The 15,697-nt window shown below is 36.3% G+C and overlaps 1 protein-coding gene across 1 annotated transcript; it reads right to left on the bottom strand.

Annotated features, from left to right (window-relative positions):
- Positions 1 to 4,021: 4,021 nt before the first annotated feature.
- Positions 4,022 to 5,953, bottom strand: LOC115255828 (uncharacterized). The gene is made up of 4 exons (XM_062855439.1): positions 5,878 to 5,953; positions 4,902 to 5,465; positions 4,284 to 4,742; positions 4,022 to 4,218 (listed from the first exon to the last, which is right to left on the bottom strand). Exons 1-4 carry the CDS (start codon positions 5,951 to 5,953, stop codon positions 4,028 to 4,030), a joined length of 1,290 nt encoding a protein of 429 aa, XP_062711423.1. The 3' UTR covers positions 4,022 to 4,027.
- Positions 5,954 to 15,697: the final 9,744 nt, after the last annotated feature.

Raw genomic sequence — 15,697 nt, 5'->3', positions numbered from 1 at the left:
TACGTTGTAAGATGCCAAGTGAACAATGAAAAGTATATATGCAATTTAGTCACAGGTTTAGTTGTTTTTAAGCTCCAAACAAATTGTAAATCACAAAAATGTCCGAAACGCCAATAAAAGTAAGCCTTATTTGCATCATTCGTTAATGATTTATTCACACGTAATGGAGTATTTACGTGATGATTTAACAACTGTTTTTCAACACATCCAGATTTTATAGAGATCTAGACAGAGATCTAGACATATGTTTGCTCCCTCTGATGGGCACTAATTTGGAAGACAGCTAAATAAGAGATGAATCAAACAACGAAGAAAAATTATAAATTTATTAACTAATTTTGCTTAGTACGCAAAATATTTAAATATTTAGTACTTACGACAAGGTTAAAATAATTAGAAAGTTTTTCTACTAGCTCTTTTATCACATGCTTTTGAGTTTTTAAATCATAGAATACATTTATTTATGTTTATAATTCTTTACATATTTTTTAATATCTCTATTAAATTAGATAATAATCATACAATCATAAAATATTCATGATGTGTGACCCTATAACGCATTGACGAATGATAAAACCAAGGCATGCTCTAAATGGCGTTCCGGACATTTTTGTATTTTACAATTTGTTTCCCGAGCAGAGGAGAATATCAAAATAATAACAGCGGAATCACAAAACCTGTTTTTATATCTTGGTTTGTGTTGGCGCATCACATCAACGGCGTCACCCTGGCACCTCAGCCGCAGCAGCGGCGCAGTGGTGCTCATTCAATTTGTATAGTTTTGTGTGCTCTTTATTTCGCTGCTAGCAGCAAGCAGCCCAGTGACTATTGTTACAGTCGAACCGGGCTGCGTGGTGCTAGATTGCAAGCGCACTGCACCTTTGTGCACATGGTTGATAACATTCTGTATTGATATTGTCCGTACTATCGCTGTCGCCTATATAAGCGACAGCGTATTCTATGTAGAATTAGTTGTAAGCAAAGTACCACCACAGAGCAGGAGCACTGCCTCTCTGTGGTGCGCAATAAATAGCTAAACGTGAAGCATCAGAAGTAGTTCTTCCTTCGTCTTGTCCCCGGGGAAAGAAGACACAACGTAGGGGCCTATCAACCGCTGGACGAAACAGTTTGTTATTATTATCTTATTGAGGAAATACCTTTCCATAACATGTTTTGTTGGACAATCTTATTTTGTTCTAATCATGCTATTAGTATATTTTCATTAAATAGCATTTCAATAATATGCTTTGTTGTAGAACAAGTTCAGTTATTATTGTCTTATTGAGAGTTTAAAAATGTTTGATCATCAACTATTAAAAAAAAATCTAATTTTCTAATTTTAGAAAAAAAAATCTAATTCGAGACCTTCTCCTCTCCACGTAACTTTGTATGAGGAATTTTGAATTTTTGAACCCTTAGATTCACAGAAATTCACATTTTGTTCAGATAGATGTCTTTTTTAAACGTTTTCATTCATATGATTCTCTAGTAACATTTTTTTTGTTATGATTTTTGTTATTTTGCCGCTGACTGACAAGTTTATAACATGGTATGTTATGTTAATAACATAAAAATCACTCTTTCCGTTACTCAATTATTTTACCAAAATAACATATTTTATTATGCTGTTATTATTCTCTTCTGCTTGGGTTGGAGCTTAAAAACAACTAAACCTGTGACTAAATTGCATCTATACTTTTCATTGTTCACTTGATATCTTACAACGTAGTAATTTATCAACACAAATTTTGTTCTAATTTACCAAAAACAGTAAACTTTGAACGCTGTTTAAAAAAAAAATCATCAAAAATCATGTCTGTGAAATTTTTTTACATGAAAGCTCTAATCTAGGCTCTGAAATATTTTTTAGGTGATTGCCGATGAAAAAACTTGCCCGAACTTGCCAGGCTGCAAGAACTTCCTATTTACATTATGCGTGATTTTCGGAAACTTTCTATATAAAATCAATGCATATTTTATTTTTTCCAACTATTTTCCTCGATATATGTTTTATTTTAGTATTTTTCATTATTGGAACTCGAAAATGGACATTAAATTCGTTTAAAAATGTATTTTAATGAAAATTTTCGAGCTTAGGTAGGTATTTTATAAATCGGCTAATATCTCAAGAATAGTAGGCTTTGGAAATATGACGTTCTCAGCAAACTTTTTCAGCATACATAGACGAACAATTTTGCCGAAGACACCATATCGCTCAAATGTAATTTGGCCAAAATGATTTATAGGACTTTAATGCGAATAACGTAAGAAAAATTGACTACCGCTCAGAATATCGACCTTGTTCATAGAAATATTTTCTCTGAAGACACCAAATGAGGATCTCGACATCTCGACGAGCTGGAGGTTTTTTCCGTGTATTTTCAGTCCTGCCCCAGTGTGCGCCGCCTATGATTCCGTAGCGCAAACTTTGCTGCTTGTTTACACTGTTATTACCTACGTTTACGCATTTATCAGAAAAGCGGTACTTTAGCATGAACGCAGCTGCTTGCTTCCCATTGCTTATGGATTACTATTTGGGAAGGAAAAATCAGAGGTTGAAGTTAAAAATGAGATGAAAATTTTCATTGCCAGCCACGCCATCTTCTCCGTTGCGAGGAAAGGAAATGATGTGATGATATGACACCTACTTTATGAAAGGCCACCCGAGCAGAAGAAAATATCAACAACATAATAAAATATTTTATTTTGGCCTAATAACTGTATAATTGAATCAGTAATTTTTATGTTATTAGCATAACATATTATGTTATAAACTTGTCTGTCATAAGCGGCAAAATAACAAATATCATAACAAAAAATGTTCCTAGAAGAATAATTCAATAACATGTTTTGTTAGATCAATTACAACTTAATAACAGGACATTTGTGAACTTGTTACTGTTGTGTTATTCTTCATCACATATTTGTACATTTTCTATAGCAGAATAATAACTAAACATGTTCTACAACAAAATATATTATTGAAATGTTATCTTGTGTATATATCCCAAAAATTTGAATATAACAAAATAAGATTGCCCAACAAAACATGTTATTAAAAAGATATATTTTGATAAGTTAATAATAACAAATTATGACATAAAATCAGGCTATGTGATTCTGTTGTTATCAATTTGCTATTCTCCTCTGCTCGGGCAGCGACTCACCGGCGCCCCCATAGGTGTCAAGGAGCTGTATTTACCAAAGTAAAGTAAATTTAAGGAATGGGTTGGGTTGGGGGAATGGGCCTTTTTTCTCCAGGGATGGGGCACAGGCATTTTCACTGTGTCCTGGCTAACAAGCCTAGACTTAAGCGCCATTGGTCGCTCTCTGAAACGATAAGAAATACGTAATCTGGACCGTTCAAAAGTTTGAAGTACTTGCTCTGAGTTTTTGAGTACTCAAAAATGCAACTTTGGTCCAATACGGGCTTGGTGGTCTTGTGGCTATCCATCCATTTTGTTGCCGTGACACTATTTTAAAAATGCATTTAAAGTTTGTTCGACTATGTTTTGGAGCATGTAATCACATGTAATGCTTTAGTGATACTCTTTTCACTTACAGCTGGCTACACACAATGTGCATTAAAAATGTTACCAAACAGTACACCCGATTCTTTTTTTGCACGGGTCTGGTTTTTGCTATATCTCAGTCAATCTTCAACCGATTTTCATGAAATTTTGTACACGGATAGTACTAATCGTGCCTACATGTGTACAAAATTTCATGAGAATCGACAAAAACCAGACCCGTGCAAAGAAAGAATCTTGTGTATTGGATAGCTAGCAGTGTCTATAGCCATTGAATAGTTTTGTGAATAATTTTGGAAAATAAATGCTCAAGGAATTTCAAATTTCAGATATCTTATCAAACGAAATACTCATACCTATGTTTAATAACCTACTTTATTATATTGCTATTATTTAAATCACATCACTTCACCGTATCAACATTAGTTGTTTAAACCGCAAAACTAGTTTTTTGATAAAACTAGGAGCTTAAACTTTATCGTTTTGAACCATCCGTGTTAGAGCAGCTTTTGCCGAGAAAGCACGGCAACCGGCTCCGGCGTAGATTCGTTCTTCCTACTGCCAACCAAATCTGCAAGCAGATCCAATCGAGTAGGGCCATCGAGTTTCCCCTCATCGTCGTCTGGAAGTTCTCGGGCTTCTCCTTCGGCAGCCTCCGCTGCATCCTCGGCTATATCTTCGGCTTCTTCTGTTGAAATGGAAATCAAAATTAGTAAGTTTGTCAGGTTAATATTGAGAGAATATCTTCATTACGTCTCTTCTGTTCATCGATGTTGTCCATCTTCGCTGGGTCGCTGAGCTGATGCCCTGGCACGTGATTACCCATTCCAAAAAAGGAACCTATCCATGGTGCACTTGCTTGTTCCGGTGTCTTCGAAGGAACCGGATGAATCACATCATCGATAAAAGGCGCTGGTTCTTGCTGAGGTTTACCATACATCTGATTGTATTTGGTGTCGATCACCTGCTCCTGAACGAATCGCTCCATGGCTGCGGCGAATTCGTTCAGCATTTGTTCTTCGATCTGCTGATGATACTGCTGTTGCTGTTGGTCCAAATTGTCTAAACTCTTTGACTGAAACGCGTGTCCTTTTATCGGTTGTTTTTTCAAGTGAGACAACTTTAACGAATTTGCCTGATCCCGGAGCTGACGCAGCTCATAGCAGAGTTCTTTGTGGTGATAGCAGCATCCATGATGCTGCTTGTGCTGCTGTTCATAACGGTGGTCACGATGCTGATAATCGTCATGTTTATGGTATTGATAGTGATCGTCCTGATAGTGAGGGTCCTGATAGTACTGGTTTTGGTAGTGATGGTCATGATATCGCTGGTCGTAATGTGGATGATCGCGATACTGGTGATCCTGATAATGATGATCACGGTGTTGTTGGTCATGATAGTGGTCGTCGTAATCATCCAAATCCAGTGCATTTAGGGTCTTTTGGATTGTCAGTAGCAGCCGTGCGTCGTCATTGACAAGGACGTACATTTCATGGTCCGGGTGACCATGTTCCAGTTGAGTAACTTGCTCGTACCCTTCGACGTGACGAACCAGTTTCACAAGCTCGTCCTGGAGCGATTGTTTGGTCAACTGTTGCACCAGTTTGTCCAGAGAGGTGATTTTTTTGTGATATTTGGGCGGTGCCCTAAACAGGTCAATTACTCGGATGAGACGGTACAGTTGCAGGTACTTTTGGCCTTCTTCATGTGACGAACAGTGCTTAATATCGGGCATATGGGGCTTTGGCTCTGGCTTATAGGACTTTGGCTCTTGCTTATGGGGCTTTGGCTCTGGTTTATGAACGTATTTGGCAGGACTAGGGTAATTATAGTAGTAACTATCGTGGTATCTGGGTTGATAGCTATTAACATGATCTTTCAAAACTTCCCATTGGTAGGCATGTGGTTGCCTATGATGACCACAGAAGTGACGACCTGGAAAATGTATTTCAAAAAACGTAATTAGAGAAAGCTTGCATTTTGTAAAATTCTGATCTCGTTTGTCAGTTATATTTTCTACGACTTTCTGTTTGCCTCTGAATTTCTAATAAAGTTTGTTTTGGTTGCGACCGAGGAATCAGCGAAGTAATCCATCAATGGTTGGCTTCTCAGTCGGGTGTATAAAAACCGGAATAATTTTATATCATCTGAAGTGTCGACCTTGAAGAAAGTCCAAATCAAGGGTCGAAACGTCGGATAATATAGACTTATTCCGCTTTGAACGTACATCAACCGAAAAGCCAACAATTGAGGGATAACTTTACCAATAGAGTTTATCAAACCATGCATTGAATAACTAACGAGTTACTAAACTTTATAAAAAAATACTTGTTCTCAGTTAACTTACCTGACCGGTGATATGGTACATGTGCAAAACCGCATCCCAACAAAGATGCTAACACTAAAAATCCCAGTACGGACATTTTCTACGCCGAAACGATGATGTTGCAAAATTGCAAAGCACTTCAACCTAGTTTATTCGAAGAAATCACTCCTTTTGAACAGAATATACCTTCTGACAGGCGCCACCAGTTCACAAGTATGACTGATCATCCGTTTTCAATTACGAGCAGTATATATCCGGAAAATAAAAGGTACCTAATTTAATGGTCGATCGAAATCAAACTGATGAAACATGTGATTTGGGATTTCCCATGTCCGTAAGTGGACATATAATAATGTTTCGTATGTTTTACCTCAGCGGTAGTTTTTTTTTCTTCATTAAAGCAACCAGAGCCATAGGAACAATCGCTGGCTGATTTGACCAGGTACATGGGATAGCTAAAATAATCGGGACAGGCCAAGGGATAGGCAAAATTATGACTTTTCAAAGAGATGTTTTTTTTTTTTAGTTTTTGGGATATGATTAAAAAAACGTCTTAGTTCCCCATATTAGACAGTTTGACACTATGAATAAAATTCAATTTTTATTCAATTCCGCGGATTAAATAGTATAAAACTAATTACACTCATTCGAAGAGGGTATTCTGCTTACAGGGTTCGAAAAGTCGGTACAATATCTCCAGCAGTTCTTCCATGTTTGCTTTAGAACATCCTCCAGGAATCCTTTCAGAAATTTATTTAGGAATTCCTCCAATAACTTTGTCTGTGGTTTCTGGTCCGATTCCCAAAGAAATTACTTCAATGATTCCTCCAGAGATAATCCCGAGTTTTCTTCAGAAATTTCTCAAAAGTGTCCCTTAGAAATCTCTTCAGGGATTATTTTCAGACAATCCGCCAAGAATTTTTCCTTGAGTTCCTCCCAAAGTTTCTCATAAAGTTCTTCTGCGAATTCTTCCAGAGCTTCCAGGGCACCTTCACGTATTCACCAGGGATTCCTCCAGAAACTCCTCCAAAGATTACTTCAGATTTTTTTTCTCATAAAACTCTTCTGGGAATTTCTACAGAGGCCATCTCAGGATTTCCTTCAAGTATTCTCTAGAGATTCCTACAGAAACTCCCCTAAAGCTTACTTAAGAAATTGCTTCAGAGAATTTTGTTCAGATATCTCTTCAGAAAATTTTCAAAAATCTTAGAATCTCCAGAAGTTTCTCCTGGATTAACTCTAGAGATTCCTTCAGGGAATCTTTGAAAAATTTCTCCAGTATTTGTAATTTCATGTAGTGCTTCTGTAAAATTCTTGAAAGAATGTCTGGAAGAGTTTCTAGAAGAATCTCTGAAGGAATCCCAGGAGATATTTCTAAAGGGACCACAGCAGCAGTATCACAAAAAAGCCTTCTAGAAATTTCTTTAGTAATCCCTGGAAAAATTTTACAAGGGATTCCTGGAGCAGCATTTGATAAAAATGCCGGAAAAATCGTAGAAATTTTAAAAAAGCTCAAGTTGAGTTTTTGAAAAATAGCCCATTGAAAAAATTGTGATGAAATCCCGTACTGACATTTCTGAAAAAAAAAATCCATAAACTACTAAAGGAGTCTCTGGAAATATTTCTGGATCAATTTCTAAACAAGTTTCAGAAAGAATCCGTGAAAATTCTAAAATGATCTTTAAAAGAATTTGTGAATTTGTGTAATCTCTAGAGGTTTTCTTTAACCAAATCCCTGGAGGAATATCTGAAAGAACTCCAGGTAACCCAGCAAACCAGAGATCACATAAGGATGTTAATTTCAAATCGTTTTTATGTACAGATTAAGTTCAAAATTACAAAAGATGCGATAACTGATCAACTGCAATCGTTTACGAAGCCAGCAATTTCGTCCGATCATGTTTTACGTCTTGTATAATTTCAACTTCAAATGGACAACAATGTAATTTAATATTAGCATTCTTCTACAATCTCTTCTGCAGTAGTTGCGATTATAGAGTAATCTATAGTGTTTGATTGTTTATAAGTTCATATATGTAAATCTGAGGGCCCATATAGCCGAGGCGGTAGACGCACGGGTATTCAGCATGACCATGCTGAGGGTGACGGGTTCGATTCCCGGTCGGTCCAGGATCTTTTCGTAAAAGGAAATTTCCTTGACTTCCTTGGGCATAGAGTATCTTCGTGCCTGCTACACGATATACACATGCAAAATGGTCATTGGCAGAGGAAGCTCTCAGTTAAAAACTGTGGAAGTGCTCATTGAACACTAAGCTGAGAAGCAGGCTTTGTCCCAGTGAGGACGTTACGCCAAGAAGAGGAGAGAGGATGTAAATCTGAAATTATACAGGGGGGAATCTGATTGCGGTGGCAGTGGAAAGTTAATATTTTGATGTTGGCATGGATCGAAGAGAATGCAGGTGTTATTCAGTTTTCCTACCTGGGTGTTCATTTTACTTCAACGCTGAACCAGGCCCGTGCTGGCCGTGTCGTGGACTTCCATTAGTGTCGATTTTAGGTAAGGTTCTTCTTCTCCCGGAAGATCGTAAATATTAACTTCTCCTCCACCTTCCAACGTCAGCGCAATCGACATTATCCACAAAGTCAAGCTCAGTTCTTGTGTTTATATGTTTTTAGATTTCATCGCCCGCACCAAGTGTCTACTGGCTCGTCTGCAAAATACTTATATTTGCAAAAAATCTGCTTCCTACAACATCAAATGAACGGCGTAGTGGTAGAGTATCTGAATGCGAAGCTGTTGGTCAAAATATCAAGACTCACTAATCCATTTGTTTTCGTTTTTAGTTTTTTATTGTTTGTAAAAAGGAAATCATATTGGTACCCAAACACAGTTATAATTGAAGTTATATATTGCGACAGATCAATTCATCTGCAGTTGTATATGACAGAATAATTTCAGTGAAATGTACGTATATGGCCTCCAGATTTATACGAATAGAGCAAATCTGTGCATTTTAAACAATCTCCCTTAATCGAGTAATGGATCACTTAGCAGAGTTGTAGTTAAGTAATGTGAACCAATTTGTTGGCTGGGAAATTCCCAAAGAAATCCTACAAGGTGTTTCTGAAGAAATTCCTTGTGCATTACCTGAAAAATTTGCTTGAGAAACCCTTGGTGGAAGTGTTTTAGTAAATTCATTGAGAATCATTTAGAAGAATTCCTGGAGGAATCCCTTATCAAAGATCAAGGATTTTCTAAAAGAACTCCCGCAGAAAGTCGTGAAAGCTTTTTTAAGGAAATTCTGGAAGAATGTCTTGAGAAACACTTAAACTTCTTTAAAGTATAATAGAAAAATCTCATGGCAAATTTTCCAAAGTAAACTCTGTAGTAGTTTCTATGGGAGGTATCCAGAAAAATCCCTAAAGGAATCTTTGGAAGAAATCCTGGAAGACTCTCCGAGAAAATACATGAAGACATGCATGGAGGAACTCCCGAAAGAATTGCTGTATGAAATCACTGGAGGAATACCTGCTTGGATAAATTTATTGAGGAATTTCTGAATGTAAAAAAGGAACCGATGAAGTTATGAAGGATTTTTTTATGAAGGAATTTCTGGAGATATTGTTAAAGAGGGGACGTCTATAAACTACGTCACGCTTTGAGAAGGGAGAGAAGTTCAGCAAAGTATAACGTCCCATACATAAATTTCAGAGGTTCTATATAAAAAGTTTGCCACTGGCGCTTTTCATATACTTCTTACCCATAGATCAATTTTGGAAGGAATCCATAGAAGATTCTCAATAGAATTTCTTAGGAAATTTAATGGATGAATCTCTGTAGAAATTCTTAAAGAAATCTCTGGTAGAATTTCTATAGGAAACTTGGGATATAATTCTTAAAGTATCGCAAATGAATTTTCTTTGGGTATCCCTGAAAAAAAATTGTGTTAGAATATTTGACAGATTATTGAAAAAAAAACATGGATAATTTTATGTATTCCTAAAAAACGAGTGATGTAAGAGTGTTTGAAATCCGCGGATGGTTTTCTGAAAGAATCCACGAAGACATTTCTGAAATATGGCGAAAATTCCTAAACAAGGAAGGTTTCCTAGAAAAAACCCTTGTTGCTATTCCTGGAGGTTTCTCTAGAGAAAAGAATTTCTAAAGAAACTCTCGAAAAAGTTTCAAAAGGAATCTACGATAGTATCTCTAGACGAATTTCTGAAAAAATCCCAGTATTATACACTCATAATTTCGAATTCCGTATTCGGTAAAATTTTGACGAAATTAAAACAGCTGAATACAGCTATAATGGATTGCTTACATTTTGAACCCGTTTTTAACAGTTGTTGTACTGAGCCTCAGTTAAACAGGGGACTGTTATGGTCTCCTTGTTTTCTTACCCCGCATTAAATCTATGCTGCTGTGTTGAATGGTAGGCTGTTAGCTTGAGCCACTGTTATGTTGACTACGAAAACATTGCATTAGTGGGATAGGGATGCCATTTCCTTGCAGTTAAATCGATTACCGAAACTACCGAAATCTTACTGCTGTTCTAATTTCGTCATAAGCAGCGAACAAACAATTACGGATTGAGTGTGTTTTGAATATTCAGTAGGATCGGGAATCTAGTTACCTGTCGTTAGATAGGCGATTCCAAGCCTTAACCACAGTCAAACAGGCGTATCTTTTAAATAAATTCTTCAAAAAAAAAAAAAAAAAATTGCCCGTAGTCTTTTTCATGATCACACTGCCACAGCACCTGTCGGTAGAACCTCTCGAGACACTGTCGGCCATGATGATACTCTGATAATCGTATGCCGATTCAAAGGTTTTTTTTTTACAAAAATGATAGAAATGATGAACTCACATGGCGCTCGCATCGTTTTTATTTATGTTTGACATTTGCCCACTACTGCTACCTACTAGAGCATTGGGCGAATATGTTTCCATTTAGTATTGGGCGAATATGTTTCCGTGACTATGATTTCAATTGGAGTTCCCAGTAAGCCTAGTGGTAAGGCTTTGGATCGCCAATCCGGAGACGGCGGGTTCAATTCCCGTTCCAGTCAGAACTTTTCTCTACTTTCCTGGGCATAGTGCATTGTACTTGCCTCACAATATACAAATCCATGCAATGGCAGGCAAAGAAAGCCTTCAATTACTAAGTATGGAAGTGCTCAAAGAACACTAATTTAAAGAGAGGCAGGCCAAGTTCCGATTGGAACGTCTAGTCAGAAAGAAGAAAAAGAAGAAGGAGATTTTAATCGAAAATGAGTGAAGTGTTACGGCTGTTTGTCAGTGACTTAACCATTAGCATAACGGGAGTTTAGCCGGAAACATGTCGAGGGAATTGTAAATAAGTCATCAAGAATACGAACGGAAATCCTCCTAGCATACACAAAAATAAAAAAATCCTCCTAGAATGGCATACGTAAATTTCCATAAAGTTCTTTCAAAGTGAGGAACTTCAAAGCATTGCAGTAAGAAATGATGATGAGGAAATCATAAACAAGTTTGCTAAAGATTCATATAAGATCTCAAAAAAGTACGACAAAATTTTACAAGAAAAAAATGCAAATTGTTTAAATATGACCATGATAGTGGTGCTATCAGGTGGTTTGCATAGCACTGGCGAGGAAAAAACAATCGAGTATTTGTTCAAGAGCTAACTTGAGAGATTGCTTCACGAATTTTTATCCAAGGTTTCCTCTTAACAATTTTTAAGAATTCCTTTGGAAGTGAAGGAATGAAGGATTTCTTGAGACAATCCTCGAGCGATTTCTTAAAAAAATCATCAGAGGTTTCTCAAAGAATGCATGTGCTATTTCTGGAAGAACTTCTAAAAAAATCCCTGCAGGAATATCAGAGCAAATTCTGCAGGGATCTCTAAGAACATCCCAGGAGATATGGAAGCGCAAGGGCAATTTCTGAAAAAAAAAACTTGTAGCATTTTGTGCAGAAATTACTGAAGGAGTTTCTCAAAAAAAATCTTGGAGAAACCTTGGCAAGCATATCCGAAGAAATCGCTGGTGTATTTGTGAAGAATTTTTTAAAATAATTTCTGAGAAAGTCCATGGAAGAACCTTTGAAAAAAAAAATCGTTTGCCGAAAATCCTAAAACAATCCCAAAAAATTTTGAATAGTCGCTAAAAATAAAAATAGGAATTTTAGAATGAATCGCAGCATAAATTTCTGAAAGAAATCCTGAAAGATTCCTGTAGAAATCTTAGGAACTACTTTTAAATGAATCTCTGGAGGTATACCTAAAAGGAGGAGGAAATTTTCAATAACTTCCTAAAGAAATACATGGAGAAAGTTCAAGGGGATTCCGTTGGTGGAATTTCTCCAAGGATTGTTTTAGGAGTTTATAGAAAAATTCGTAGAGGGATCCTTTAATTAAAGTATTGAAGGTTTTCTGAAAACATTCTTGGAGAAGTATGGATAAATAAAAAAAAAACCGGAATCCCTTGAGAAACAGAAAAAATGCTGAAATATTTCTGTAGGAATTTGCCTAGCGAATACTTTTCGACTATTTTTCGTATTGACGATGCTTCGTTCTTGAGTTATGATTTTTCAAAATAGGTGGTGTCTGTGCAAAATGTTTGTTTTCCACTGGAGCTGTCCGGAAAATTGGGCAACCCTGATTTTTTTTTTCAATTTAGTTTTTGTTCATATATCTCTTTCGTGACGAACGGCTAAAATATTAACGATACATAAGAAAGTGGTCATTCTCTATAAATAATTCCAAAAGTCCCAGTGAAGAAACAGGGGTGTGAGCAGTAATAAATAACAAAAGTTCCATAAACAAATAAAAAAATGCATAAAAAAATCAAAAGTTTCCATAAATAATTGATTTTGGAGCAATTAAAAACGTCAAAAATGCAACGAATAAATCAACTGTTGCAATAAAAAAAGCCACTTTTCCTACCAGAAAACTTTGAATTTTCCATAAATAAATCCGATTTATCCATAATAAATTAGAAAATTCACAATAAAAAAATATCTAAAAAGCAACAAATAATTCAAAAAGTGCAATAAACGAAAATCTAAATTATCAATAAATATCTAAAAGCGAGCAATAAACGTAAATGCATTTTGAGCCAAAAAACCACATGGACCATGCGGCGAAGCCGCATAAAGGATTGAGGAACTGAGGCGGCAGAAGGCCGCCGAAGTTTCCGATATCCGATGCACCGCAACTGCATCGTTTCGGTTCTAGGCAAACCACAGATCCAAGAATTTGCCCGGTATAATGCAAACATAGATGTTATCCCTTTTTTAGGTCCGACGAGCGATAGCGAGTTTGGACAGCAAGCAATTGCTCAGTAAATTGCAATCATAGTTGCGAAGGCTTTTCAGTCGTTTCAGTCATATAAGTGTGATTCAGCATTTCACTGCCTCATACTTTCCAGCATTTGTTTTTCATGGGTAATTTAGTCATTTTTTATTGCATATTTTGAATTAATTATTGCTTTTTAGATATTTTTTTATTGTGAATTCTCTAATTTATTATGGAAAAATCGGATTTATTTATGGAAAATTCGAAGTTTTTTGGTGGGAAAAATGGCTTTTTTTTATTGCAACAGTTGGTTTTTTCTTTGCATTTTTGACGTTTTTAATTGCTCAAAAATCAATTATTTATGGAAAATTTTGATTTATTTATGCATTTTTTATTTGTTTATGGAACTTTTGTTATTTATTGCTGCTTACACCCCTGTTTCTTCACTGGGACTTTTTGAATTATTTATGGGAAATTTTGTATTTATTATGGAACGTTTAATTGTCTGCTTGTGACGAACCAGCAAAATTGTGCTGTTGAGCAGTAACATGTTTGCATATTTTTTTCATCTGTTTAGACTGTGTTTTAAGTGATGTAAACTGTTTCCATAATTCTGCCATCACTTGTACTTGTATGTGTGTAAATAATCTTTTGTTTACGTTGCCTGTGGGATTTACCACAACAAGGTAAACAAAAAGTGGACAAAAACCGTAAAACATGAAAAAGTTTTATCTATCACATATTTTTTATTTCCGATTTATAAAGGCAATCAAAGCTAGAAATCGAAAGATAAAGAGTAGTTCTTTCAAATGAGGAAAAATAATTGTTGGTTAGTTGGGAAATCTAAGAGTTCTGGAGATCCAAATTTGAGCAATTTGTATGGAGATTTCACTTTTTTGCGCTCCGTCACGAAAGGGATATATGAATGGGGCTGTCCATAAACCACGTGGTCATTTTTTTGGGACTTCTCAACCCCCCCAACCCCCCCCCCCCCCCGCGTGGTCATTAGTCCATACACAAATTTTTTTTCGTCCATACAAAATGGTCATTGGCCGAATACCCCCCCCCCCCCCCCCCCATTCCCCTCATGACCACGTGGTTTATGGACAGCCCCTATGTGAACTTTACATGTGAAAAAAAAAATCAATTAAAATCTAAGAACCTTCGTACTAATTTGTACGATTATAAAACAAAAAACCCAGTTGCAAGAAGTGGAGAGTACCAACACAGTTACCCAAAGTCTTTCTCAAACAACATCAAATTAGGCTGGAAGTCATAATATCCACGCTATTGTTATTGTTATTTATTTTTAACTAAAAATTTTGAAAGAGGGAAAAGCCCCTTTGAGTGATTTCAATATCCACGCTTTTTGCACTATTTCTTTGCAGAAACGGAGAATTTACCTTCTCATCGTTCAAAAATTCAGCTAGGGGGATTGGGGGCATAATGGACACGGCGAAATCTACACCCCTGTTTTTGCCGAAACCGTTGACTTTTATGTAAATCTTTTTATGCATAAGTGTAAAGGAACAATTCATGGTTCTATTTTTCACAAGTACCATTTATATTGCTCCAAAATAACCAAAATATCATTGAAATTGAAATATGTTTTTCATATGGTGAAATTCTTATAATTTCGAAGCAGCATCAAATAAGGTATTACGAGTGTTGGAGCGTGTCCACTATAAAAACAAGTGAATTGTTACCTTATCTACATGTATACGATGATTTAACAATGGATGATGTATTTTATTTTTGATAAGAATTTACTTAAAATAGCAATTTTAATGTTGTAGTCAATTCGGGGCGAAATGAACACTGGCAATTTCGAATGGATGTACGCGAATTGCATACTGTTAGGCGTTTTAGAGAGGTTGGAAAAAATCAATCCGATTATTTTAGCCTAAAGTTTATTTAATTTACTTGGATGTAATGTAAACTCGTCTAAGATGAAGTATTATATCTGTGGTATTGATCTCCGTAGGTAAATTACTTAACTGGTCGATGTAACCAAAGAATTGGCCTAAAATATGCAGGGGTGTCCATTATGCCCCGATGGGTGTCCATTTCGCCCCGTACCTTTGCTGCCAGCCCTGAAAAACACACGGTTTACAATTCATTATTTCTTCACAAAAAAGACATTCCACCTGCTGTAAATGATTGAAAGACGTAGGAAACAAGTTAAACTTGTAAGTCAACTGATAATATGTTAAGTTTTACTCTGTTATACAGGCCTAACGCACTCATTTGCTTAGGGTGTCCATTATGCCCCTAATCCCCCTAAATACTACAAATCTAGTACTTCACCGAACGTGACCCATTGAAAGCATATACAGTATGTAGACAAAATTATTCCTTTTAAAATCGGTACCCGCCCGCGGTAATTTTTTGAAGCATGTACATGTACGTTTTACGTATTAAAATATACCTGGTCAGGGTTATCCCGGAGGAAAACTGCACTATTTTGTCTTTCCTACCCTTGCTGAAAGGTGGCGTTAGCGGCGTTTAGATACCTACGAACGTTTCAAGTAAATACCGCTTGGGAGTTCGGTCCAATCCAGCAGTTTGATTTGAACAGCCGACGAAGTGATATCCTT

The sequence above is a fragment of the Aedes albopictus genome, chromosome 3, assembly GCF_035046485.1.
Source record: "Aedes albopictus strain Foshan chromosome 3, AalbF5, whole genome shotgun sequence".
In the NCBI taxonomy this organism is placed as follows: domain Eukaryota; kingdom Metazoa; phylum Arthropoda; class Insecta; order Diptera; family Culicidae; genus Aedes; species Aedes albopictus.
Note: the sequence above shows the minus strand (reverse complement) of the source record. Positions and strands in the feature narration are given on the sequence as shown.